The sequence below is a fragment of the Phaenicophaeus curvirostris genome, chromosome 1 (assembly GCF_032191515.1).
Source record: "Phaenicophaeus curvirostris isolate KB17595 chromosome 1, BPBGC_Pcur_1.0, whole genome shotgun sequence".
Classification (NCBI taxonomy): Eukaryota; Metazoa; Chordata; class Aves; order Cuculiformes; family Cuculidae; genus Phaenicophaeus; species Phaenicophaeus curvirostris.
This window is the reverse complement of record NC_091392.1, coordinates 139,945,513-139,972,561: the sequence shown is the minus strand read 5'-3', so window position 1 is coordinate 139,972,561 and position 27,049 is coordinate 139,945,513. Positions and strand designations below refer to the sequence as shown.

General features: G+C 38.0%; 1 protein-coding gene across 2 annotated transcripts in view; it reads right to left on the bottom strand.

Annotated features, from left to right (window-relative positions):
* GABRB3 (gamma-aminobutyric acid type A receptor subunit beta3) overlaps positions 1-27,049 on the bottom strand; it is a 193,053-nt gene that overhangs the window by 7,887 nt on the left and 158,117 nt on the right. For both annotated transcript variants that reach the window (XM_069876090.1, XM_069876099.1), the window contains 5 exons: positions 24,477-24,697; positions 18,800-18,882; positions 17,580-17,717; positions 10,004-10,156; positions 6,498-6,742 (listed from right to left, as the gene is read on the bottom strand). In XM_069876090.1, coding sequence (XP_069732191.1) covers positions 6,498-6,742; positions 10,004-10,156; positions 17,580-17,717; positions 18,800-18,882; positions 24,477-24,697 — 840 coding nt within the window. The remainder of the gene's footprint in view (positions 1-6,497; positions 6,743-10,003; positions 10,157-17,579; positions 17,718-18,799; positions 18,883-24,476; positions 24,698-27,049) is intronic.

Sequence of the window (27,049 nt, the reverse complement as noted above, 5' to 3'; positions counted from 1 at the left end):
TGAGCTCTACTACAGACTGCACATACAATCCTTCTTACCACCTTTGGATTTGCACCATTCATATTTGTGCAAAGTGGCTGCAGAACCAAATTAGCATGTGTGAGTTTCCCAGTGCACATTGAACATCTCTATTTTAAGTGCTGCAGGATGAGAGTTCTTCCCACAAGAACTGCACTCATCACCCTTGACAGCTATTTTTCAAAACTTGGCACCTACTCATCATACTTGTATTTCAGAAATATCCCACTGTTCAAAACAGCACTGAAAAGAGCATACAGGAAAGATGAAGATGCACAGGAGAATACTGCCAGCTTTGCTATTCTCATATTTCCCAATTTAAACTGAGTGATAATTCTGCCACAGCAGCCAAGATATTCATTCTCAGAATAATATCCCACTTGTGAGAAGGGTTGCTACAATTAACAATTCTTTAAAAGTGCTAAGTAGATGTAAGTGGCCTGAGACTCTATTCTCAGCAATGCCTGGTGGGAAGCTGCTGCCTTGGCCGACAGCCGGGGTTTGAGCCAGGAATCTCCAGGGCTAAAAAAACATGCGGGGACTGCCTGATGAGAAGGGACTTTTTATAAAGGGCTATGCATTATTTTTGTTCAAAGGAAGCTCTTCCCACATGTCTGACAGCCACAGGGGATGGGGGTTGAAGCTTGAATGAGCTTGTGTAATAGTTACCCTCCTGATTGATACCCTGGGGCTGAACTTTTGGTCTGCCAAACTGAAAACGTAAATTGCCACAGCTTGAAAAAACAAGCGGTGTTTTTAGCTGGGGACTGCAACAATCATAACCTCTGTGGATTGGCCCAGAAGGAGCAATGTCCAAAACTCATGCTCACCAGCTGATTGTGCCAGTAGCCTCTACTGCAAGAGTGAACAACAAGTGAGAACAGGATTGCCTTAGAGCGCTCTCATGCTGATTTAGTTGTAAATTAGGTTGTATTTGAGTCTTATTTAAAAGAAACAATTTATGTAGCAAAACCGAAAGTGCAGGGAGAACCACAAATAAAGCCTGAATCTGCCAATGCAAACAGGAGAAACCGAATTGATCCATAACAGTGGTGATCAATTTTCAAGGGAAAACATTTTTACACCCCACCTATTCAACAGTTTTTCCACAAACAGATTACTTTAATTTAGGTTCCGATATAAATACTTCATGAAAAATCAAGATTTAATTATTCCTTTATCCTAGAGATTTGTCTTCACATAAAAAGCAATGTACCAAGGTTTTAAAAAGAAAAGTTTCAATCCAAAACCAGTACGTGTACAAAAATTGGTAACACACAGAAAAAAGAGCATCCTATGTCTGTGTCCTGTAACCATGGTTTACTGAGATAGGCTGGACAATTTCTGCAAGGAGTACAATTTACAGTGCATTATCTGAAAGAAAATGTGATGCAAAAGCAGCCAAAAGAAGACATGGCTAAGTGTGGTATTTACTTTGTAGTCAGCTGCTGATCCACAGATGAGTCATTTCTAAAGGCTCACTCACTTTTCATCTCATCACCAGCTCTGAATCTTCTGAAATCATTTCCAGACATTTAGTTTAGTCAGATATGCCTCAGTCATCATGCCACCTTCAGCAATTCTACACAGCAGAATACAGGGCAGAGTTTTACTCTTCCCACTGCTTTTCTTCATCACCTCTGCCACATGATGGACACTGGGTGTGCCATTTCCATGCAATGAGGACTCTTTATTTCCCTTATACCTGGAGCGATTTGGCTCACTGGCTTTAATGCAATGGCAGAGCGGGACAACGAGGCACAATGGGAACAGTGAAGCCAATAAGCAGCTCAGTGGCAGCAGCTGGTGGAGCCTCTTTCAACACAGCAGGCCCCAGTAGTAGTGTATCATGAATAACTCAGAGAGAATTGCCTAAAAGCTTAACACTGGAGAGGCACATCCATAGCTGTAGCATCAACATGGAGATGAATTTGCTAGTTTTGGCTTTTCAAACCCATAACCTCTGACACAAGACAATGCGTATGAATGCATTAGGAAGCAGAGTTACTGAACATGAACGGTGGCTGCTTTGGAAAGTGATTATCATAGAAAACACAAACATACACACATGTGGTGGGTTGACTGTGGCTGGGCACCAGGGGCCCACGAAAGCTGCTCTATCACTCCCCTCCTCAGCTGGACAAGGGAGAGAAAATATAGCAAAAGGCTCACGTGTTAAGATAACGACAAAGAGAAATAACTCGCTACTCACTGTCACTGTCAAAACAGACTCGACCTCAGGAAAAAAAAAAATTTAATTTATAACCAATCAAATCAGAGTAGGATAAAGAGGAATAAAGCTGAATATTAAGAACACCTTCCTCCCACCCCTTCCTACTTCTCAGGCTTAACATCACTTCCAATATTCTCCAAATCCTCCCCCACAGAGGCACAAGGGGCAAAGGAATGGGGGTTGCAGCCAGTTCTTCAATATCTTGTCTCTGCCACTCTTAACACCTCACACTCTGCCCCTATTCCAGCGTGGGGCCTTCCCATGGTAGACAGTCCTCTAACTGTGTGTGTTCTTACCACAGGATGCAACCCTCCAGCAACATATTTGCTCCAGCATGAGTCCCCCCCAGAGTCACAAGTCCTGCCAGCAAACCTGCTCCAGTGCAGGCTTCTCTCTATCTCCAAGGCTCCATAGGTCCTGCCAGGAGCCTACTTCAGCATCACCTTCCCACAGGCAAAGAGATGCATTCAGGCACATCCACCTGCTCCAGACTGAGGTCCTCACAGGCTGCAGGTGAATCTCTGCTCCACTGTTAACTTCCATGGGCTGTAGCGGAATCTTTATTCTGGCACCTGGAACAATTCCTTCCCCTCCTTCCTTACTGATCTTGGTGTCTGCAGAGTCGCTTCTCTTACATAATCTCCATTCTCTCTTCCAGCTACTGTTGCAGAACAGTTTTTCTCCCAGCAGTTGTTACCACATAGGCACTACCACCATCACTGATGCGCTCAGCCTTGCCCAGTGGTGGATCTGTCTTGGAGCCAGCTGGCATTGGCTCTGTCGGACAGAGGCGAAGCTTTTAGCAGCTTCTCACAGAAGCTATTCCTGTAGCCCCTCCACTACCAAAAACTTGCCACATAAACTCAATACATCATATCTGTGGATTTTTGTGGCCTACAATATTTTTGCTATTAAAACTCTACTGCTCTGCAATCAAGTAAGACTAGGAAAGAATGAAAAGCTCTTTTGCTACTATAAAATGAGTGTTTATAACAAAGTCCGCTAGCCTGCATGCAAGACTTCAGCTCCCTTCTGTGTAAAAAGCCAACAACATCAGTGTCCATGCTGGTTCTACTGGTTTCCATGGGCTAAAAGGCTCCTGAATGAAAATAATGTGGCATTTTTCTTCTTGCTCCCTTTGCTGGAGAGACAGACACTGTCTCAGCAGCACATCCAGCCTTGGGTACCAAAAAAGCAATACTTCAACACAAGGCCCAAACACCAGTCAATATGCTTGTTGTGCTGCCTCTGTTCTGCTAATGCTGCCTCCCAACACAAGTAAGTCATTTCCACAGTGTTGCAGCCCCTACTGCCTAAGCACAGTCATCCTGTCACTCGTAACCCATAAGTTACAGCATCCAATGAGGACAGTACATGGACTAATGTTTACTTATCTACTTGGCTTGAGTTTGTTTTATTTTGGGATTTTTTTTCTAGTGCTCTGAGCTAGCACTCTAAATCAATGACAGAGAACTCATGCACATGGTTTATATACAGGCAAATTCAATTATTAAAAGAAAACCATAACACTAATTATCCCCACATGTCTTGGGGACAAACTATATATAATGCCTTCTTCTAGTTTTATATTTGAACTCTTTTCAGTCTTCTTTCACCATAGAATACATTTTGACAGTCACTAAACAGTGGTAATAACTGCAAATGGGACTGCCTGGTTTTCAGCATCCTCCCTTTCTTTAAAAGATGTTGCTCAGCCCCCGAACACATGAGATTTGAAATGCTTCCCAGAATTAGAAACCTTCCCTCTCTGAATGGAAACACATTCCATGGAAGCCTGAAGCCTCACCAAAATGACAAAACCAATCATTTCATTGAATTCATGCAAAGTAGTCTTGATCTATGGCTCTGAGCCTCCCTTACTGTGCAGTATGCCCTGCAGGTTATGAGACTCTCCCAGGACACCTAGTCCCTGAGTCCCAACTCTAAAGCAAGATGCAAGCAATTGCCAAACAGCCATTATTTCCATCAGATTCAATGAGCTTCAAGAGCCATCAAAGGAAAGGTTGGAAGTTAATGCCTTTTTACTGCCCCTGAAGAGTTCAGAGCCAAGGCTGCAAAGCATTCGGGTACTGTCTTCTGTAGCAAGTATGTTAAAAATTCTGCCATGACCACCTGTCTTGCTACATCTGTGGGTTCCTGTACAGCATGGTACACAGTGGACATGATCCAGAACTATGAAAACCATTTTCCTGCTTCAGGGCTATAGTGTCAGCAAGCTCTGGTAAACTTTGTAAATCTGCTAGATAGATCTTCCCAAGCTGCACATCCTAAAAGCAATGGAACCTCTTACCTGCTCTGAGCATTTGCTTTGCCAGGGTTTCTCAAATCAGAAATTCATATTTAACATCCTACATCCACTCAACCTACATTGTCTATCTAGGCTTTACTTCAAATGAAGATTTCTGATCAGCTGTACTTAATGTTTCTGTCTTTTCCTGTTGTATCCTGGCACTGCTTCTCTGAAGGTACTGAATCCTGTAATTGCAATAAAGCTCTGCTGACTTCACCAGCTGAGGTCTGGAGACAAAACGCTTTCTACACAGAATTGGACCCTACCTCATTATTTATCCTATGCCATTTGAACAGCTTATATTCACAGTCAGTATAAATATATGCATTTCTACAAAGCATAGAGTTCCCTTTCACAGCTGTAATTCCAAGGGACAAAGAAACACTTTACGCTCTGGTATGCTGAAATTGTATCCTAATTTCATTCATGAATTACTGTAATTGAAACACCTGAAAAGTCATGACAATCCATGATATTTGCTTAATATGGTCTGGAAAGAAAAGAATGGTTTTAAGTCAAAACTGAGTAAAAAAAAGTTATATATGGTATGATCACATCTTGGATATAAAAATGGCATGATCTGGGAATGAAACCCCCTAATTTTCATTAGTGCTTGTGTTTCTTTTGACAATAAAGGCCAACTGACTTCAAGACAGCAGAACAGTCAGGCACAGGGTGCTATTGAGCCCATTAACAACACTTGTACTGAATTATGTAAATCATTTAAATGGATGAGATTCACCAGATGGTTTCCACTGGGAGAACTGAACCTTAGTGCATAGATATGCATTACCTGCTTGCAGCTAACATCTTCTCCATTACTTTCAATTGTGATACTCTTTTTTTCGCCCCATCTGGTTTTTTTACTATCATTATTTATTTTTCCAGGAAAGAGAATTCATTCTTGCTGCTAGCTTAGTCCCAAGCAGTGCTTGCCAACTGTGATGAGAATTTGGTTTCATAATATACTGGACAAAAATTAGCGTATTGGTTCAAAGATCATTTCACACATATAACTGTTGATAACTAGGTTTAGTGCTGCATTACGTTTACTGTAGCACACAGAATCATTTATATAAAAAATACAGATTGAAATTACTTCTATGATAAACAGGTAGTATTTTTGCCACTGTGAACTGCTCTAATGTATAGCTGATAGAAAAAACAGTTTTACTTAATTAAACTGAATGAAAAAGCCTCACTGGGCACGTTTAGCTGAAAAATGATGTTCTATTAAAACTGACATGGGTTCCTAACATCATATAGCATTCAATACCTTGAATTTTTCTTCAAAAGGAGAAAAAAAGAAAGGGGGTATTCATTCGATGAAATAACACTCCAGGCAAGGAAACAGGCTGGAGCATTATCAGCACAGACCATGCCAATACTGTGCATCAGAAATCAGTCTGAAAGTTTCTCTAGGAATCATAATTTTCTGCTAGTCCTAAACAGCAGCAGATGATGATGCCACATGCAGAGGTTCAGAAATGCTGGCCAATTAATTTGAATGGCAGAAATAAGCCTTCATCTGTTTTCTCCCATTCTAAATGTGTCTGCTCTAACTAAAGTGAGAAAAAGTGTGTTTGGATCCTGGATTCCCTTACGCAGGTATTTAAAAAAAATCACAGTTAAATTACATTTGATATAGTCAAATAAATGTATTTGTAGATCTGAACCTTTATTTTCAAGCTAGCTGTACTCCCATTGTTTTCTTCTTCTTACAGTTACTTGACGCATAGATCATACTCATTTCGATAGCTGTATGCCTAAATATATTCTTCTATGTAGGTTCTTGAATATAATAACGTCAAAAGTTTGTCCACAAAAGAAGATGTGGTTGGTGATGTTTTTACACAAGCTATTTTTGTTTATTTCATAGTGTTAGTTTTGGTAATAAAAGAGAAGAAAGACTACATTTAGATTAAATATTCTTACCCGGTTGCCTTCAAATTTTGAGCGATCATTGTTTGATTTTGCTGTTTTTTCTGCAAGTTTCTTCTGCCTTTGAGGGCCTTTTCCGAAGAAAATGTAGTTGACAAAGGCGTATTCAAGTAAGGCCAAGAAGACAAATACAAAGCAGCCCATGAGATACATGTCAATGGCTTTAACATAGGGAATTTTAGGCAAAGTTTCTCTCAGATGAGTGTTGATTGTTGTCATAGTCAGCACAGTTGTGATTCCTGCACAAAGGAAAAAAAAAACAACACATCTTTTACAACTCCAGGCATATTATGCTTCAATTTTATTTTTCTTTTTGGAAAACTTGCCTTGTCAGTGTGAAGAAGCTTAAAGTTTGTGAAAGATATATTGCAGGTGACATCACTACAAATGAAAGCAAAATTTAAGCTTGATGCAATTATTCTGCTTCATTTATAATCAGGGGGAGCACCAGGCCTGGCACCACTGCCATGAGTTGACGTAGCTTCATGGAAGCCACTGTAGCTATACTGAGGATGTCTACCATGAACCCCAAACTCATTTGACAGGAATGCAAATAGTTAAAAGGTGTGCTCTTCCAGCACAGTGCTTCTCAGCACAATGGAGAGAAGCTTTTTAAAAGTAACAAAACTAATTAGAGGTCTGGACAGATAAAACCATGTGCAAATATTAAGGCAGAGTATTCACAGAGATGGTGAACGATTCCCCTCACTCAGTTTTAACTAGGACTTAAGCAGCTGGTTGGTGTCAGTCCTGTAGGGCCTCCCCTCCCCCCACCCCAGGAAGTAGATGGAGAGAAACAGGCACCTTTCTAGAGTAGTTCATTCCATCTATTTTAGACATTTATTTCAGGAAAGGGCAATATAGAAGAGGGATTTGAAACTACTACTTTGGAGCAGTAGTTGAATTTTTACATAGAAAGATATAAGATGAGCTGTTAAAGGCAGACAGCTATTCATGGAAAGAAAAAGCAAAGGAGGGAGAGCAGCATTTCTATAGTGATCGACTGGATACTAATAAAGTACCTGCAAAATCTGTACGATATGTCAAACCATAGAATCACAGAATCATAGAATCACCAGGTTAGAAAAGACGCACTGGATCATCAAGTCCAACCATTCCTATCAATCATTAAACTATGCCCCTCAGCACCTCAAACTCTCATCTATTTACCAATGGATGGACATAGCACCTGAAAATATATTACAGAACACTGTTTTACAAAGCTGGTAAGAAAAGCAAATTTATTGTCCATCTACTTGAATTCCCAAAAAACTGCAGGATCTGTATCTCTGCTGGGAATTTTATGGGAATCGCAAATCACAGGTTCCTGAAAACACAGATTTTTTTGAATAAGTCTACGCTCATAAAGGAGGCAAGCTGTCTCCTCCATTAATAAAATTAATATAATTCTATAATTATAACATCAGTTTGTAAGTAGTCACTAAAATGCAGGCAGTACAAAAATAAAAGATGAAATAAAGTTGCTGCCATACTACAAAACACAGCTTTTTTTACCCGAAGTGACAGAAATAACAGACAATATAATTCAAAATCAAACTGTTGGTGTAAACAGTGTTAAACCAGGGAAGTGTAGTAGTAGCCTATGAGGTTCAGTAACAGATATTTTGTATATCTGAGAGGTCAGCATCATGCGGATTTCAGTGCCTTTCCTCTAAAGTGTGGAACAAATGTGTGTTCATGTCAGATGTTTCACAGAAGGAAATACAGAGGACACACAAGCTAAGCTTATTCAAAAATTGCACTGGGTATAACTCAGTCAGCTCTGCAGTAAAATGAGTAGGGCTGACATATTATTTTTACCTAAAGAAAATTCAACAAAGCCTCTAGAAAACCCCCATGTGAGCATAAGGAAAAGCGGAGAGCAGGGTAGAAGACTGCAGCAAACACATTTGCAGTCCAAGGGATATCACTAGCCTGAATTAGCTTCTTTCCTTGTAGGTTTACTTGTTGCTGCTTCCCTCAAGAACTACCTTAGATACAATTCTTTCTTGTAATACCAGAAATCCCACAGATTCCTTTTACCACACTCTTGGCATCTCATTAGCATCCCACAGATTCTTACCAAAGCTTAGGTCTTCCTCCGAGAAATACTTAGCAGGCCTTCAATGTACTCCCTGATTTTTGTTCCAATTCTTGTGTTATCACAGTGCAGTATTTGATGAACTTCTGCTACACAGAAATAGTCTACATGAGATAGCCCTTTTTTCCTTAAGAAGGGAAGCCTGCACAAAACCATTATATAAGAGTGTGGAATGTCACTGGCTTTGCTAACTTCTAAATACCTGTCCTCTGCAGACATGGCCAGGCATGTAAAATCTAGGTGATGACTGATGTGTTTGAAGCATTCCCTTAACTCAATCATAATGTCTCCAAGGTGGATCTTTGGTATCTAATACTTCATTTCTGAATGCATCGCAGCTGTTTAGACTCCATGTTCCACCTCCCATTCAGCTACTACTTATCTGCAACCTGCTGAACATTCACTACATGCTCAATGGTAATGCTGAGTGTCATGCCTATACAGACCAGCTAATCCACAGTACCTGCAGGATTACTGTACAGTAACTGCAGGTAATCTACAACATCTTCAGTTACTCAAGTTCAGGTGCTAGGACATAATATAATACTGCATAAATGTATAGCTGCAGCTGCCCAGTGTGATTTGGTATGTAGGACTTGGGGAAGTACAGGATACAGAGATGGGGAATCATACAGACATGAGTTGGAGTCCCAGTTTGCTTTGGTACATATCAGAAAAATAAGGGAACTAGGGAATATGTTCCTATTTTAAGAAGAGAAGAGAGTATAGCAGGAAGCTATACTGCATAAGCTTAGTGTTAATTTTCGGGTAGGAAGGCATGTGCTATTGGGAAGCACAGGGTTGAAGACAGGATCTGGGATAAGAGGCAGCAGTAGTCATAAGGATTTATGGATTCATTTAAACTTCCTTGTCTGTAGCTTTCCCTGACTACACTTCTGTTTTTCTGCCATGAGGTATACCGTACATTTTGCGGGTTAGGTGGGATGTCATGTTTTATAATTGACATGCTCCTGCAGTCTGAACCACCACATGGTTCTTGAGGTCTCTTTCTGCCACTGTCAGTTAAAGCACTCAGGACCTCAGAAGAAGGCTTGAAGCCACACTTGCCTTCCCACACTGAGCTGGACTAAAAGCCCACGCTCAAGCCCTTGGAATACAATTCTGGAGCTGGTTCACTCACTGAAGTTACTGACAACAACATTAACTTTGATGAGAATAAGCCTGGGACCCGTATGAGCAACTCATGTCAGAGATTTAGTGATAGCTACATTCTTGCAGAAGGGGAAAACATCATTTTTGAGGCAATATTGGATGACATGATTTTGACGCAAATTATTTTGGAATATCAAAACACTGACATCACGTTGCAGTCTTTAACAACCTCTGAAGGCTACGTTCAGTCTGACATTTTAATGTCCCACTCATTCATCACACATACCAAGGGCAACTCTGGCTGCTGATGCATCATAATTGATCCAGAATGACACCCATGATAAAATGGTAATCAGTATGGAGGGCATGTAGGTTTGAAGAATAAAGTATCCAATATTTCTCTTTAACCTGAAGCTCAGTGAGAGTCTTGGATAGGCACCTGAGGAAAGGGAGGAGAAAAGAGTGTTACTTATACTGAAGAAAAGACACTTGTATATACTTGTCCTCAGTTTCTGTACAAACTAAAGCATGCACGTTTTATGGGGTAGTATGACATCTGCAGAACAGTAGGGAAAACACCTTCACTGTGTTACTGGTTGGTATTAAAAAGACATCTTGCAGTGAATATAGTGATATAGAAGCAATTTGTATTTGGGAAGAAAAGAGAAAGTAAGTTATTGTAGATTATTGAACAGATGGGTGAGCACCGTTTATTTTATAAAACCAGATGCTTAGGTCTCCATGTGAAATGCTTATCCAAATACACATTTTTATGTAGAGTATTTATATTGAGAAGACCAGCAATGTGCATGGTTTTGCATATACATGGAGGAGCTGTTCATGGGATGGCACTTCTTAATTACAACTGAACTCTGAGAAACATGCTACCTGTGGTCTGAAAAAGAAATTGCAATGAATCCCAGTGAGGAGAAGCCTTCCAATCAGATCCAAAGACCTCCAATATCAGTTAGAGTCAGACAGAATTTTTCTTCCAAAAATATTTTGAGCAAAAGAAAAGACAATTTTATATGTATGTGTATATATACACTATATTTATATATAGGATTCACAAATTGTTACAATGGAGCAAATAAATAATGAGAAAAATTAATAACCTGAATTACAGTGTTTCAGACAAAACATCTTATTCAATTAACTTCAAACTGGTGTGTTTCAAAATTGGTGTTTATCTTGCTGAAGATATTTAATATATTTAGAAATCTGAAACAGTTAAAAGAATCGTCACTTCTTCCACCAAATGCAAAGATTAAATCTGAGTGCAGCTGTACAAGAAAAAGGTGGTAATCATTCACACATTAGCTCCATGATTTCAGTGTTTACATTAATAGCTTTAGAGAAGATACTTCTAATAGCTCATCTAAAAGCTCTAGTTGTAGTCAACATCCTAAAAACCATTTCTGAACATAACAAGGACCCAAACAGATATTAGATCACATCCCACCCTTTCTAATACAAATACATGCAAGAAATGAAAGGTTACATCTAGGAAAAAAATTAAAAATTACAAACTTCCCTTTAACTTATGTTCCTATGTTTGCACACGAGCATGAGAAATTACATTTGCCCATATACACAAGAATGATGGATTTCCCAAGACAGAAAGTCAAAGAAGGATTAGAAAACTGTAGATTTCGCTTTGTTCCTCATATGGAATGCATTCCTGATAGATAGATAGATAGATGTACTTTGAGTCATATGACAGACAAATGCTACACCATTTCCAGACAGCAGAAGCATCCAAGGAGTGTCAAACTTTATGCAACTATCCTTAACTGTTTTATCAAAGAATCTCAGAAGAACTATCACTGCAAAAAGAAAAATCTGGTACTTGTATTTGGTTACTGTGATTAGCTCGATCAGTAATAGTTTTTCCCCCTGATGTTTCACCTAGTTTCACCAACAGAAGAACATTGGTAAAGAAAGAAGAATTTACCTCATCATGAAAAGCAGACCAAGTTGCTGTCTAAAGCAGTCAACATAATTTTCAGCAAAGAACCATTTAGACCTTGGCTTGCTTTACATCTTTATTTTCCAACAAACAATGTTTCATTTCAAAAGACAAATTTTATCTTTAAAATTAGGCCTGCTATTTTGCAGACAAAGCTTAATTTTTTTCATTGAGCTTCTTATGAAAGAGTTTCTACAGCCTTGTGTCTGTAGACTACATAACTAAAATGGCATACCCTGCCATCATGAAATAAATACATTAAAAATTTAGTGGACCCGATCACCTTTCCGCAACGAGTAATGCATCAGGCAAAAGTCTTGATAAAGCTCTGTTGTGGAGAATTATCTCACATTATACGCCATTATTATACACCACCTACATGATGGATTCTCTATAGATCTCTTCCTTTCCAGAGGTCCTGTCTGTGTCTAAGTGTCTGTAGAATATCATTGATAGAGGTGATGACTGGAAAGCCTCCCATAAAAAAAATGATTCTTTGATAAATAGCCTTAAGGTTTCATTTAAGAATATTCAGTGGAACAGGATCACTGAGTCAAAGCCTGTTATTAGGCTGCTCCAGTGCCAATGACCTCAGGCATATTGGGGAACCTCAGAGAAAGAAGACAGAGAGCATTTTATTATATATCAAGCAAGGAAAATGGTGTGAGTGGAAGAAGTCCGTGTTGACAGTAGAGAGAAGCAATGGATCTTGTATGTCAGTAATGTTCGGTAATGAAATCCTGAACTGCAAAACAATTTAACAGCAAACTTTAGACATTTCTCTTGGCTGCTCCACCTGTAACCATCATCCATCATCATTTCCATCTAATGAGATAAGGTAATTATTGAAACTAGAGGGACCTGGCCTTAAAGGTGGACTTTACAGACAGATGTGTTAGGCCAGGGACATCAACACGAAGTTGTTTCAATCACTAATTTCTTGGTCCTGAAGTGAGAAGTTAGAAACCTGAGAACAATACCTAGGGCCAGGAATGTCAGTGTTGTCTACCTTCCTGTTCTAGGGTTGCAGCTAGACTGCAATAGAGATTCAGTAGTGAACCAGAAGGTGCACTGTTCCATTTGAGATGCCCTCTGACATCTCAGCCATCAGTATGCAGCTGGTGGATATGACATAACACCTACGTCTTTTTGATCAGCAGCTGGAGACTGAGAAGGCCACCTCAAATAGCACTTAATGAAGCAACTCACTTGATTTGCATACACATGAGCTAGAAATCAAAGCACGGACTACATTTACAGGAGAAGCAGTTCCTCTAGTAGATCCAAGTAAATGAAACCTAGAGAACTGTCCACTTCCTAAAACAGACTCCTATTGGTGTACTGAATTTGTCTCCAGACTTCAATGTCTGTATTGACTACATTCCCATCAACTAAGACACCTAGTTCATATGGAGATACTGAAATTATATTCACCTTAAACTGAAGCAAGATGAATCCAAGCCCTGCAAATCTCAGGGTAGGTTTTGAGGGTCTGTGGCTCCTGAGAAATCTAACCAAAAGTCTTGCTGGCATCATGGCTACTTACTGGAGCTGACACATTGCTTAGTTTCATAGAGATAAATAGAAGGTCATCTGTTTGGTGGTGCTTTTCCAAGTTCAAATTTTATTGAGAAGTCCAGATCTAAGCAAATTTCAGAATAATTTGATTTTTGTGTAGTTCAGGTTGAAATTTAAACATAACTGCTAGCATTGGATTTTTCACACTATGCAGCCAGAGTTCTTCTTTAGGTAGCTCTCCCTGAGACTACAAGTTGTATTACTTTCACCTGTACTGCTTTTATGCCTTCAACAATGACTTACTGGCCCTGCCTCCAGCCTGCCATCTCTGCTATAATAGTTCAACTGTAGCAAATACACCACAAAAATCTCTGGAAGAAACAGAATTAAAAGAAGGAACATCCATTATTTCTCTTACTTATTCACACCTCTTTGTCTGGATGTCTAAAGCTCAGTGCAAAGGATGGGTCCTAACATGCACGGAAGAAAGATTGTAAACCCAAAACTCGACTTTTCTAAGAAAGAATCATCTTATGTAATTTATTTAATAAAAACAGATTTCTTGGTGAGCTCAACAATAACACTGCTACTTGCCTGATTATGCCTGGATAATTATTTGTCAATTAGGGTTTAGTGCATTTAGAGATTAATTACCAGGAAATTCTAGTTGTTAACATTCCATCACAATTTGGTTTTTTGCCTAAAGAACAGTGTTGCTGTTCAGGGACTAGATTTGTTACCCTTCCTCCCATCTCATATAACATGTTGGTATCTATGGGCTAATTTTATTACTACAGAAATAATTACTGAGAATGCAGGCAAGAGAACAAATACTTAATCAATAACTGAGCTCAAAATATTCCTCTCTCATAAATTTGAGCACTTGGTAAAAATTAACTACTTGTTTCTGTTTCAATTTTATTAAAAGCTAGCAAGCTGAAGTATCTGGCTCCAAAGCTAAATTAGTCTCTTGCTGTTTTATCCAAGTATGAAGCAAGATAACAGAGTTAGTCAGTTACAGAAAACTTATTTTAATCTGTTCTTCTGGGAAGGTTCTTTGGCTAATTGGATATGTACTTTACAGATTAATTTTTTCAGAATACAGCAAATAATTAAATTTTCAGATCTGTTAAGACTACCATTCACTTACCAACACTTTGCTAATCTGGCTCTGACTGCTATATACTTTGAAGATTTTAGGTGGTGTTTTACCTAACCCCATTACTGTTCAGTTTCTTAGGATTTCTGGATAACAAATATTTAGGTGTCAATTCAGCACAGGGCTAGGGGATAAATTTTACACATGCAGATATTTACACATGGACGGTGCATAAGCCCTCAGTGAAAACCATGGAGATGATTCTAAGGGAGTGATTTAATTGTCTATACAAAGGTATCTATTGCCATTTGAGTTGCATTAGGCTACTGAAGAGTAGAACTTAATACTAGTCAAGTAATTAAGACTCAAATACTAGATTGTCACATAGAACACAAGACTGTAAGACCCCAGGACAGGAGCCTAACTGCTAAGCAGAATGCTCTGCAGCATCTCAAGATGCACCAGATACATGTTTAGGCAACTGAATAGCGTCCCAAGAGCTATTCACTTGACAGAACAGAGGTGTTCAAAAGTTTAATAGTTCTTTAAGTTCCAATGACAGCATGATTTTGATATCATTTGACTATGGGCTTAATTAAGTTACTGACACATAGTTATCCAGTGCCATTTTAGATGTCCTATGGTAACCTACATGGCCTTCAGTTGGTGTTAGGTAGATAATCAAACCACATTTTTCTTCTGTATAGCAATCTAAATACTACTTTCTCCTCTTTCCATCATGAATAAAATGAACAGGCTATTGCCCATGTCTTTGCAGAAACCTTCCAGACACTTGAAGACTTTATTTCATTCCCACCAAGTGTTCTCTTTTCTTAAAATGCACAATCATATCTGTTTCCCTAGTAATCTCAGGTATTCCATTTTCCAGGCTTCCACTCATACTCACTAGTTTTCAATAGACCCTCTTCTATTACTCCACAACTGAAGAGCGCTACCAATGACCACCAATACAAGCTCAGTCCTTAGCAGTGCAAGTAAGACTCCTTACAGAAGGTGGCTTAGTCTTTTTTCCCCCTAGATTTCTACATACAGAACTCTGGCCTGACCTGGTATTCCCTATCCTGAATGTGCATAGACGTAATTACTTATAGAGATGTTGCATTTTGCACTTGTCCATACTGACTTTTATGGTTTTTTTCAGAATGATTTTTCTAATTTGGCAAGATAATTTTAACTCCAATGCCATGCTTAAACATACACAGAGTTCCTTCAGTGTTCTTCAACCCCACAAAGCTTTCTGTCATTACCTATAGGATTCTTCTCATGATTACCATTGCTTTTCAGTAGTAACTATGGGAACAGATTTTTCCATTTGCATATGTTACACAAGATTATACAGCACTGTTTCTCATGAAGAATTGGAGAAATAACTACTCCAAAAGCTGTTTATGGCATGACTTGAAGCCTTCTTTTAGTTTTATAAAATCAAAGCACACTAGTACAGTAATCTCTGAAATGTTCACTGAGATATTACGCTCAAAGAACTAATATCTTCCCTTGAGACTTCAATAACCTCAAAGCCAAAACAAAAAAGCATGCCTAACCTATTTTCCACAAAAATGTAGAAACTGGTCCTAATTACTAAGACCATAAGAAAGTTAGGTCTTGAGAAGAAATTTGAAAAGTGTGTGCTGACTTCATCTGTCAGATTCATTAGCATGCTTCAGATTTAGAAATAAATACGCAGCTTTGAGAAACAAATGTGATGTTTCCCCTGCATGGAAATACTTGTCACAGAAATTTGCAATTGATCAAGCATTTTCATAATGACCTGAACCAAAATAACAGTAAATTAAGTATCGTGTCTTCATCAGTGATAAAATTTAAATGCGTCAGGAAACGGTACAAGAAACACAGAGTAATTTGTTCACTGTGTCTTGTCTCATCCTACTCCCTGACGTCAAGCTGTCTTAAACCCTGAAGCATGAGACTTTTTTACTCTTTCCACAACTTTATTTGAAAGAACTGTTATGATTCTGAAAATTTGGTCAGTCATATGAATGTCTATTTGTGGCTTTCATTCTATCTCATATTTGTCCCACAGCTCTTTGGATTTCTTTTTTTCCTGAATTTAACATCTCGTCTCTAAATTACTAAATCATGCTTTTACTGAAATATGTAATACTTAACTAAAAGGTGACTTCGGACTGTCATAAAAACTTCCCCAAAAAGTTCTCTATATTCTCAATTTTGACTGAAATAGCCATCCTACAAAAGCATATCCAGTCCTGTGGAGGGGTAGGCAAGCCCTGACTGCCAAAGATAATACCAGCCACAGAATGGAGTGATAGAGGATTAAAGCTGTTTCTCCATAAAAAAACCAAAACCTTCCATTCACAATGATAAACAAGAACAGCAGCATTTGGCAAACACTCTCATATTAATTTAAATCCCAGCCATATTTACTTTTAGTTCTGAAATACAACTTGTGTTTCTGTGTACTTTGAAACAGATGCTGTGTCCGAAGTGTGGGTGAAGTGATGCTTACAAACATGATAAAGCTGTGCTTCATTTGTTCTGCTGCACTGGGACAGATGGAACAGCACACTCCTGTGGTCTGAAAAGCACTGAAAATCTGGAGGTCCCAAATAGTGTCCTGGTGCTAATGGCCTTATATATTGCTTTGATCTTGTCATACATAACATTTTCTTATGCTGGTGTCTAATGTTATACACGTAAATCAACGCTGTGCTTTGTCACCTGAAGACATCCAGTGCTGTGAGTTACCTATAACTTCTATTACATCTTCAAGGAAACAAGGAGGAAGCATACAGATTTAATTTTAGCATCTTAACAATGATAATAAAAGCATTGGTTATGTAGACAGTAGTACATACCCATCAGTGCAAATCAAGATATAAAAGGCATTACATTCACTAAACAAGAACAAAACAAACATGCACTGAAAAGCTGTTGGGAGAAGTTCATAAAAATGGTGGCTTTTTGACCTAGTATGCCAAAATACTTATGATCAATAAACCTGTAGGCTACATTTAAATTGATGTTTCAGAGGTGAATTATTTCATATTTATTTAGAACATAGATATCTGAGTGCTTGATTAAGTACCACTCACAGACACAAAATAAACAAGAAATGCTATTTCATGGACTCCTACCTCCAGGCTTTACCAAGTAAGTAATTTTTTAGTCAAACACACAATACAGTGCTAAGACTATATATAGTTATGATTCATAAAACAGTAATTGGCATACACAAGTTAACTAAACACTGAATAGCCAAACAACAATACTTGCCTGTGGCAAAGACAACATTCTTTGACACCAGTCTATATTCCACAATGGAGAACTGAGGAAGCTCAATCCTTTCCACACCAGTGACTGCATTATCTCCACCTCTCCAGTAGAACTCTATGTCATCAGTCGTGTAGCCATCTGTAAGCAAAGCAGAAGAGTAAGTTGGAAATAGCAGCAGACTCTGTAGCTTCAGCCACAGTACATGCAGTTTGCCATTTGAGACAATGGAAAGAGTCAGAACAGCTGGAGTGGTGTATGTTATTTTGTTCAGTATGTCTGTGGGAAGGTGTCCCGAAGAGCTGTGCCTTAACAGTCTGCAAAGGAATTTAAGACTCTGTTTTCTTTCTTTTTTAGGCATCACTCCCACAAATTTCACAAAAGGATTAATGGCCCCATCGAGACAGAAAATGCTACCCAATAATCTGCAAAATTTCAGATTAGCATGATTTAAGACATCAAACGTATTTAGCACTGAAACCAAGTTTATATTTATGCTGATAATCACCAGAAAGAGGTGGATCATTTAATGAAGGCAGACAAACATAACTGGGGCAGATCTTTTCCACACACACTGAAGAATGAGTTGCACCATTTCTGTTAGCTTCTGTAGTGGAAAACCACAGTTGAATAAAGAGCATATACTACTATTTTCTATATGTGGCCCACAGTCTCCAGGAAGAAACAGAAATGGAGCAGGAAGTCCTGAAGTACATATGTACCTCTCAATATTGCAATTCTAGGACATGATTAGGAGGAAGAAAGGAGGTGGTTCTGTGTAGAACACAACCGCAAATTATAAACGGGGCCGATCTGAAAGCCCAGGTTGGGTCCTGCAGCAAGACTATCCATGAATAATAAAGTATACTGAAAGAAAATGATATCAAAGTGTTTAGTCTGTTGAGAAGGAATCCGATTAAAATATGAACATTCGTTCTTTTATGTTGAAGGTTAGCATCTGGTCACTGTCAGTGGCTTCATTCTATACTAAATGTGTTTTTCTAGGATGCCTCCATCCATCTAGAAATGGATGACCCCTTATATTTTTTTTAAAGTCAAATAAACAAGGATACAAACAAAAAAATCTGAAGAGTGATAATTACATGACTCACATAGCGTTTGCAGACACCAGTGTAACACCAGTATAAATATTACACAATTCTATAGAAGCAAACCCCCCCACATCTGAACTAGGTTTTACATGGATTTTCTTATGTACATACAGCTTTCTATTTCCAGAGTACAGTTCTGTTCATCTAATGGGTATCTTCTCAAGTCCATCATACAAGCTGCAGTGGTTGTGATTCTGAAATACAAATACCAAACAGAATTACTGTGTAGCCAGTAATCCAGGGTTTGTCGTTCTTTTTCAAATGAGGACTCTCTAAGGAACAGCTTACAATCACCAAGAATCTCGTCCATTGTTTGACATGGAGCAGCAGCTTAACACAACAGCAATTACACTGAATGCAACGGAAAAACCCACTGTGACTTACTTCTATGCAACCAGACCCTTTGGGGTTCAACAGATCTGATAGTATATGCAAATATTACACAAACATTTGCCAAGATTAAAAAATATTACTTTATATCAGAAAATGTGAAGTGAAAAAAGCCTGCTAAAAATCACAAAATTATTCAAGCTATATGAATAACTGATCCCCTGGTTTAGTGGCAGCTCTAGAAAGAACCTGAAACATTGAAAAAATAAGCTAAGTTCAGCAAAATGCTCAATTTCAAAGCTGAATAGATTACTCTAGTTTGCAAAAGTAAATTAAAGAGGATTTTGTAATGAAGTGCCATATTGAATTTTTAATTTTTTCCCCAAATGATAATATATTTTTGCTCCTCTATTTCCAGTGTGTGCAATTTAGCATACTAAGGATTAATTTGTGAAACATTTTACCATTGATGAATCTGCATTTTTCATCAAGTTCTTTTACATCAAGAATGTCAACAATACACTAGCACAATACAAGTAATTGTACTAACAGCTTCATACAGCATTACACTTTATTTTTAAATTAACAGTTTTATATATTTTTACTAACTTTTAGATGGATATAACCATATGGTCATGATTAATCTTCAGTGTATTTCAGTGTTTTGCTGAAGCGCAGCCTTTATCAAGAGCATGTACGTTATTATGCATAATTTTCTTTATTATGGGACTTCATATAAATTTCACATTTAAATTCTCCCCTGGCCCTGACTAGGTCCATTCCGTACTGATCCTTTTCTTATGGAAACAATAGATGGATCTTAGTTCCTGAACAAATAATATTCCAGTGACAATTGATGCTGATAATATAAGAAGGGAAATACCTTAAATACATCACATCTCTAAAAGCTAGAATCCTTAGTGTTCAGGTTTTGACCATGTGTTTTCTCAGCTTCAAAGACTTCTCTTTAATCCCTTAACCTTCACAAATTACAGTCTTCCAATCTGGTAAACTACTTTAAAATTCAGGGGCAACATTTCAAGAGGGTGTAAGTAGTTACGTGCCTTTTTTCAACTTTCATGCTAAAAAACCCCCCTGTTACTATTATGAATGCCTTATCAAATCTCCTAGAAAAGAAAGGAAAAAGTGCTTATCCTCAGCATAAATAACCACATTATATCCAAAGGAAGGAATTAATACCATTCTAGCTATCTTATAGGACAACAGAGGTCATCTCTGCCTGAGAATGTGCTTTTGAAAGAAAATGTTATTATTTCTTTGCACAGGGAAAGGCAGTTGTACGAGCACAAAGGCAATGGATGAGCTAGGAAAGGAAAACTCCAGGTTCTGTTATATAGCATATCTTCTCACTTGTGTTCCTCCTACCAGCGGATGGTTAAAAAGGCACACAGCTGATCTTTGTCCCTTCCAGCCTCATCTACAGCATGCTCATGTTTCTGCCACTGCTGTGCACTCTGGGTGTCCTCCGAATACATTTATGTTGGCCCTACAGGCTTTCAGATATCAAGTATTGTATCACAGGAGGACGCTCAGGTCCGTCTTGCTCCAGTTGCGTGCTAGGAGATGCTCTGGTTCCTCTGTTAACACATGTCCCCGTGGCCAGAAATAGTTTACGAACAGCAATTCCTCAGCTACTCTGCAGTTTAGGTGGGTATCTTCTCTGTAGTTAACATTTGCAAGTGTTCTTCTAGACCCTCAAACAAGGTGTTAGGCACAGGCTATTCAGTATGGAGATAAATGTCTCTTCAATGTGACCAGCAGGCTCTAGCTAAGCATATAAACTAGGACTAGCCAAGGGTCTTAATAGACAAGAAACCTCAATCTTAAATCTGTGATCACTGATGAAAATTTTAAATTATAAGGTCTTAGCAGTGATCAGCTTTACAAAGCCATACTGATTGTGAAATCAAATGATCTTGCTCCTGAGTCAACTGGTAACTTGCTCAAAGGAAAACAAGCAGACACACTTGGGCGTTGCTGCTATGAGGTTTCTATCCCACACTTCAGTACATTCACCTACGCTAATATGGGGCTCATTTAAGATCCTGCAGCAGAATCCACACGAGCTAAGCTGATGAAAGAGGGAGTGTGGTACCAAGTTTTCTTAACTATTATGTTGCATAACTAGCTTTAAATGCTAGCCATACAGAAAAAAAATGCACTTACAAATGATTAATTTGACATAATTATTAAAAAATTATGCAGCTGGCAAACTTACTAATTGCCACATGACTTATTAAGGATTGTATTTTTATTTTTGCCTGTTCACATACCACAGTGGTTCTGCAGCACAAGTTCCAGTATGACAAACTGCACATTCTTGCTCAAGTAACTTTTTACGCTAAAGCAAAATCTATGGTTTTAATTTCATAAATATCTGCTAGAAAAGAAGATACAGCTGGGTATAGATAGAAACGGATTTACCATATTTACTCAAAGTTAAGCTGAGTGCTCAGAGGTCCCTCCTGAATGAACGTGCAGGCAACCAAATTTAACTTCCACAAATGCCCACCAAAAGCAAATGTTAATTGCTCAGGCTTGTGCAAGCTCCCAAGAACAGCAGGTTCAGTTTTTATGGGATGGGATGCTGTCTGACACAGCAGGAAAACAAGGTTTCAAAAACTCATCATCACAGCAGTGAGAGAGAAACAATTACGTGCCAGACAAAGATAAAGTAAGTACACGGATACACATATATTCTGTGTGAAAGCAATACACAAAGGAAATGTTTTAAATTGTTTAAAATTCCACACTCTGGTTATCTGTCCTCTGGATATAGATCCTCTTACCCTTCTCTGATACTTTATTAATGGCTGATTGCCTTTGATTATTTTGATCTGTTGTGTAGGAATGCCACCTGTGATGTCTTGGGAGGTACTGCATAAACAACTGACAAAAGGATATTTTCTGTCCCCCAAAAGTTTACAATAAAAATCAGTCTAAGCAATTTAAATTCATCTAATGTGACTAGGTCAAAGTCCTGGTGGCTATTTTGATCCTATTTCCATCCTGAGACAGAAACAAACTCATCCAAAAAAGAACAGAAATAAGTGGTGTTGCTTTGTCTGGCTGATCACAACTAATCTTTTCAACTTGCAAACACTCATCATGTTTTATACACAGGTGATAACTAGGTGAGTCCTTTCAGGTAAAAGAAATATATTCCTCCATTCTATTTATTTATTATATTTAGCACAGTGTTACCTAAGAACAAGTGATGTCAATACAGCAAACACACAAGCAGTCCGAAAGATTCTATTTTTGATCCCCAGTCTATAATGCTATAATGTCATTATTTCTTTTTTTGGTCTATTGTGAAAAAATGCTGTTGTGTCATCATATGTCTTGTATATTGTTTTGAACAAGGTGGATCTAAGTCACTACTGCGCACCTCCACCCAGAAAAAATCCTCCCAGGAATGGGTTGAACTTCAAAAAGCTACAGCCCCATTCCCCTACCCTCACAGACTTTTGCTGCAGTAGCAAACTGCTTTCTCTGCAGTAGAGAGAAACCTTGTATAATTGAAGGTCAAGTCTTTCAAAACTACGATAAATTCTATACTGTTCAGAAAAGAACAGAGCTAGTGTGGCCTTGGGATCACTTTCATTAAATATTTTTTGAGGAACTGCTTTGCTCCATGGATATTCTATAATCATTTGCAACCCTCCAAAATTTCCCCTGTTATTCTCAGTGACCCCGGGTTTTGTGGTACATAAAACTCCAAGTTCTGGTCTTAGCCCACAGGATGAATCATTGCCTTCAGAGTGCGGCTTGAGGCCAATGCCATCAGGATGCTCTGAAGCTACAACACAAGAAAGTGGTAGAGCAACACAAAGCTCAAGTCTTTGAATCAACAGAGCTAAGGCTCAGGTATTTCCTTCCTTCTGATCATGATGTCCTGTATTTTCCCAAGATTTAATTTCAGACAGTTATTCTTCATTAAGTAACTTGACTGCTTCACATCATGGATATCTGACCATGGATATCGCGTACTTATAGATAACAAGGAATAGAAAGAAGTTTGCCATGCATAAGCCATTGGTGAAATCCCTGTCAAGTAAATACTGCCAAGTGAAATGCAATCTGCTTGTGGACATCTACTTTTTGCAGAAGAGGAGAAAAACTTATTCAAATACACTGTCTCATGACAGATAATCTTCACTTGAATGACTCCAAACATTTATAGTGTAACAGAAAGACTTCTATACTTTATTATGATCGCAAGATTTCTAATCCCCATCCCTTTTTTTTATTACATTGCTTGTGGGAATGGTTCTTGACATAGAGTAAAGGAAACAAAAATATCTTGCACTACTTTTCAGTATTTAACTACTTATGGAAGTAAATGGGCAGTGTTCCATATTTGGTCAAAAGTATGCAAGATGAAAATCTCCTTTTGCTGAAAACAGTTAATTACAGGGACAACATTAATCGTAAACTTCTTTCAGAGTTCTTAATAGTCTGAGTCTGTTTTTATTTAGTCTAGAAAGATTCATTCAATTATAGCCCATATATGATATATAACAGGAGTTAAAAAGGTGAGAGTCCAAGACCAAATTTAAGTATAAATTTCAACTGTTAGTAAAAAAACAAAAGCAGGTAAAGCAGTCATATAATCCATCTGCATCAAATTTGCTAATCTCATTCATTTTTATATGAGGGACTGTTTATCCTGCACTACATGTGTGTAACAAACTTGAGTATTATTGATACTTAAAAATACAAGAAACTTCCAATGATTGAACTGGAGGTTTTACTGGCAAAGACTTGTTTTGTTGGCACAGTTTAGATCATAGGGGCAAATGGAGTAACCTGTCCAAAAAAGTTACTTTTTGATATTACTGAGTCTTCTATTAAGATTTTTGCTAGTGTAATTATGTTTATTAAGGAAGGATTCTTTGGCATTCCTAACCATAAAAGCTAAGACAGAAAACACAAAAACCCACAGGACAGACGTAAAATACATAGAAACTAGGATAATGTAAGATCCCTTTGTATGTCTGCAGCATTGATCCCTGTTTGAAAAAAATCACTGAAGGTACCTATAATCACGATCTGCACTGCAGCTGCCTCCACTCAACTAGGGCTTCTTTCTCTTCACAGACTACAGACACATCACAAGGCAACATAAGCACCCAATTAACCTAACTGCCTGCATTTTGGACAAAATTTTCATGTTTACAATTAATGTGTGTCCTTCTGCTTCCTATAGCCACTGGGCTTTCCAGATGTGGTGACTTTACAGAAACAGATAAAACCTGACTAAAGGCGCTTCTGGCAAAATTAAATCTGTCATTTGTTTTCTACAGGCATCTTTTGGAGTTACAGGGAATGTTACATAACACACCACCCAACGTTTGTAATAACCTTGTACCAGGAAGCAAATATCCACAGTACATTACAACAGTGACGAAATCTTCATAATGGAAGTACAGACCTGAGGCCATAAAGCACTGTTCCGTCTGGGTGGAGGCGAATCATACGATTCTTCACGGTAACACCATGCACAAATGATTTCTTGTCATTTAAGAAGTAAGTGTCAGGCACCCAGAGTTGATCTGCCACTCGGTTATCAAGCGTGAGGTTGAGAGGTATGCCAGCATAAGCCAGCCTCTTATCTCGCCAGTACTGTTGAAAATACATAGTCAAAGTATAATCCTGGTGAAGAAAGAAAGAGAAGTACAACACTCAGTCATACTTGGCATAATTAGGAAAGCATTTTCTTTTCCCCATTACTAACTTATTTTGCTGTTGATTTAATATAATTTTAAGTATTATTTAAAAAAAAAGTTTAATAAAAATATTAATTATTCCTATCATTTACTACTTAATTCTAATAATACAAGTATCACTCTAGTATAAGGAAGCATTTAAAAGCTTAAGAAATTCAGCTATTATTGGTACGTTTTGACCTGCTCTTCCATTTCTCTAAGAACTACCTGAAATTATGATGTTTGTGATAAATGATAAGTGAGGTAATATGTAAATACTGCCATCTTCCCCATTTTAAAAACTGATAGATGAATGGAAAACCATTCAAAATATTTTGAAGTGGCTTGCCAAATTGCATTTAAAAAATAAGCTGCAAAGATGTTGTTTATACCTGTGCCTTTGTGTGCGACTGCATCTTGCACTGACATAAAGATTTTCTCATCAGCAGGCTACATCAGTACTTAGAAGAACACCAAATTTCAGTAAAGTCCTACTAATATCAATGTTTGGTTTTCAAAATTTTATCAGTAAAGGTTTATGGTGTCTCCTAAAAGCACAGATCACTAATTTAAGAGCCTAAACATGGGCATAGAAGCCTAAAACATCCATTTTAAAATTTCAGAATTTGGTAATTAGACTTGGTCATGTCATAATAATGCTATATTAAAATACTTTTAAAAGTCTTAGACAACAGGCCTCTTTCATTAGCTTCATAGTATTACTTTAAAAAACTAAAACATGGGAACATTTTAGAATTTAGTGACAGCAAAACTGAAAAAACCCACACATAAACCAGCAAAATTTCCTGTTAGGAAAGAAAAATCTTTGTAATTTCCTTGCCTCATAACTTTTGAAGTGTGGAAGAACAATTTAATATTCAGAAAGCCTATACTTATACATGAAACAAAAAAAGGTGAGCAACTGAAAATAATACTTTCGATATATGGAAATGAATGTTTACAATTAAAGAAAACACTGGGCTCAGGTCTAATAATACAGCCATATTTAACTGTGAAAAAAAAATGAGATGGCCATTAAAACTCTGCTTTTCAAATTACAGAAGTGCACTAAACAATAAAACTCTTCATGAAATTCTTCACAAAACATTCAGAAATATATGTGATTTCCAAACACATTTAAATAGTTAGCAGCAGGTGTGCAAACCACAGGATACCTGCATTTGCATCTGGTTCTACAAGCTGGTGATGCAAAACCCCTCAGGCTTGCTGCTTGTTTGGGAAAAGGATGCTCAGGTTTTCTAAGTAAGACTGCTGGGAACGCTCCATTCTTGTAATGGGTTTTGTGTGGTGACAACCCAATTACAGGCACAGATCCTGCCCTGCTTCCCTCAAGACCTACAGACTTTCCTTGAAATCAAATGAAACTTGAGTGCACCTTTCACACTCAGAGCCATTGCATTTTGTTTTCAGCGACTCATTCTCTTCAATGAGGGAGCTGCTATAGCTGTAACAAACCAAATTTAATTGCTTAGAAAAACAAATAATTATAGATACCACAGACAAGCTGTTCTCATTTTAGGAAATTAATAGGACATCTCTGAAAACAAAAGGGCTCGATGAAGGGGAAAAGGAGCCTATGTTCAACTGCCCAAAAGGAAGTACATTCCTCAAAACTCAAATCTGACATGACTGCTCAGAAGAAAGTGCTCTGACCTTTTTGTCATAAGCTTTCTTCAGTGGCACTATCAGTCCCTGCTCATCAGTGAACAAGGTACATGCTACACTGTGTGCACTTACCTTGCTCCTATTAGCATGTCAGGAGGACTACATCTCTTCTCACGTCCTATGTAACCAATTTTCTGACACTGATGCATTAGAATGAATATCCACTACCAGCTTCATTTTGCCTTAATTCAAGCTTGTTTCTATTAATGTTCAAAATTTCCTATGTGCTTGGCTTCTATAATGGTTTGCACATCAATTTCAAGAAACTGGGGATTATAAAAGCTATGGACACATGAGCAGTACACCAAGAGCTCATCATGTACAGCATTGAAAGAAGTGAACCATCTAGGCCTAAAACATTAGAAAAGCAGCACATCTGGGCAGAAGAAAACTTCGGGTTAGTCCCCTTTTTCCTTTGGCCTGAGCAAAAATACATGTTAAGAGCTAATGAATGGAGTAATCAACTAGCTAAGTAAAACATGTAATAATGTAAGCAGTAATAGTCTGTCATTTTATTTGTTTATTTAACTATGGCAGGGAACAACAGTGAAAAAAGTTTACAACTTGCACATAGAAACAGCAAAATCCGTTGAACATCAAGAATTTTCAGTGT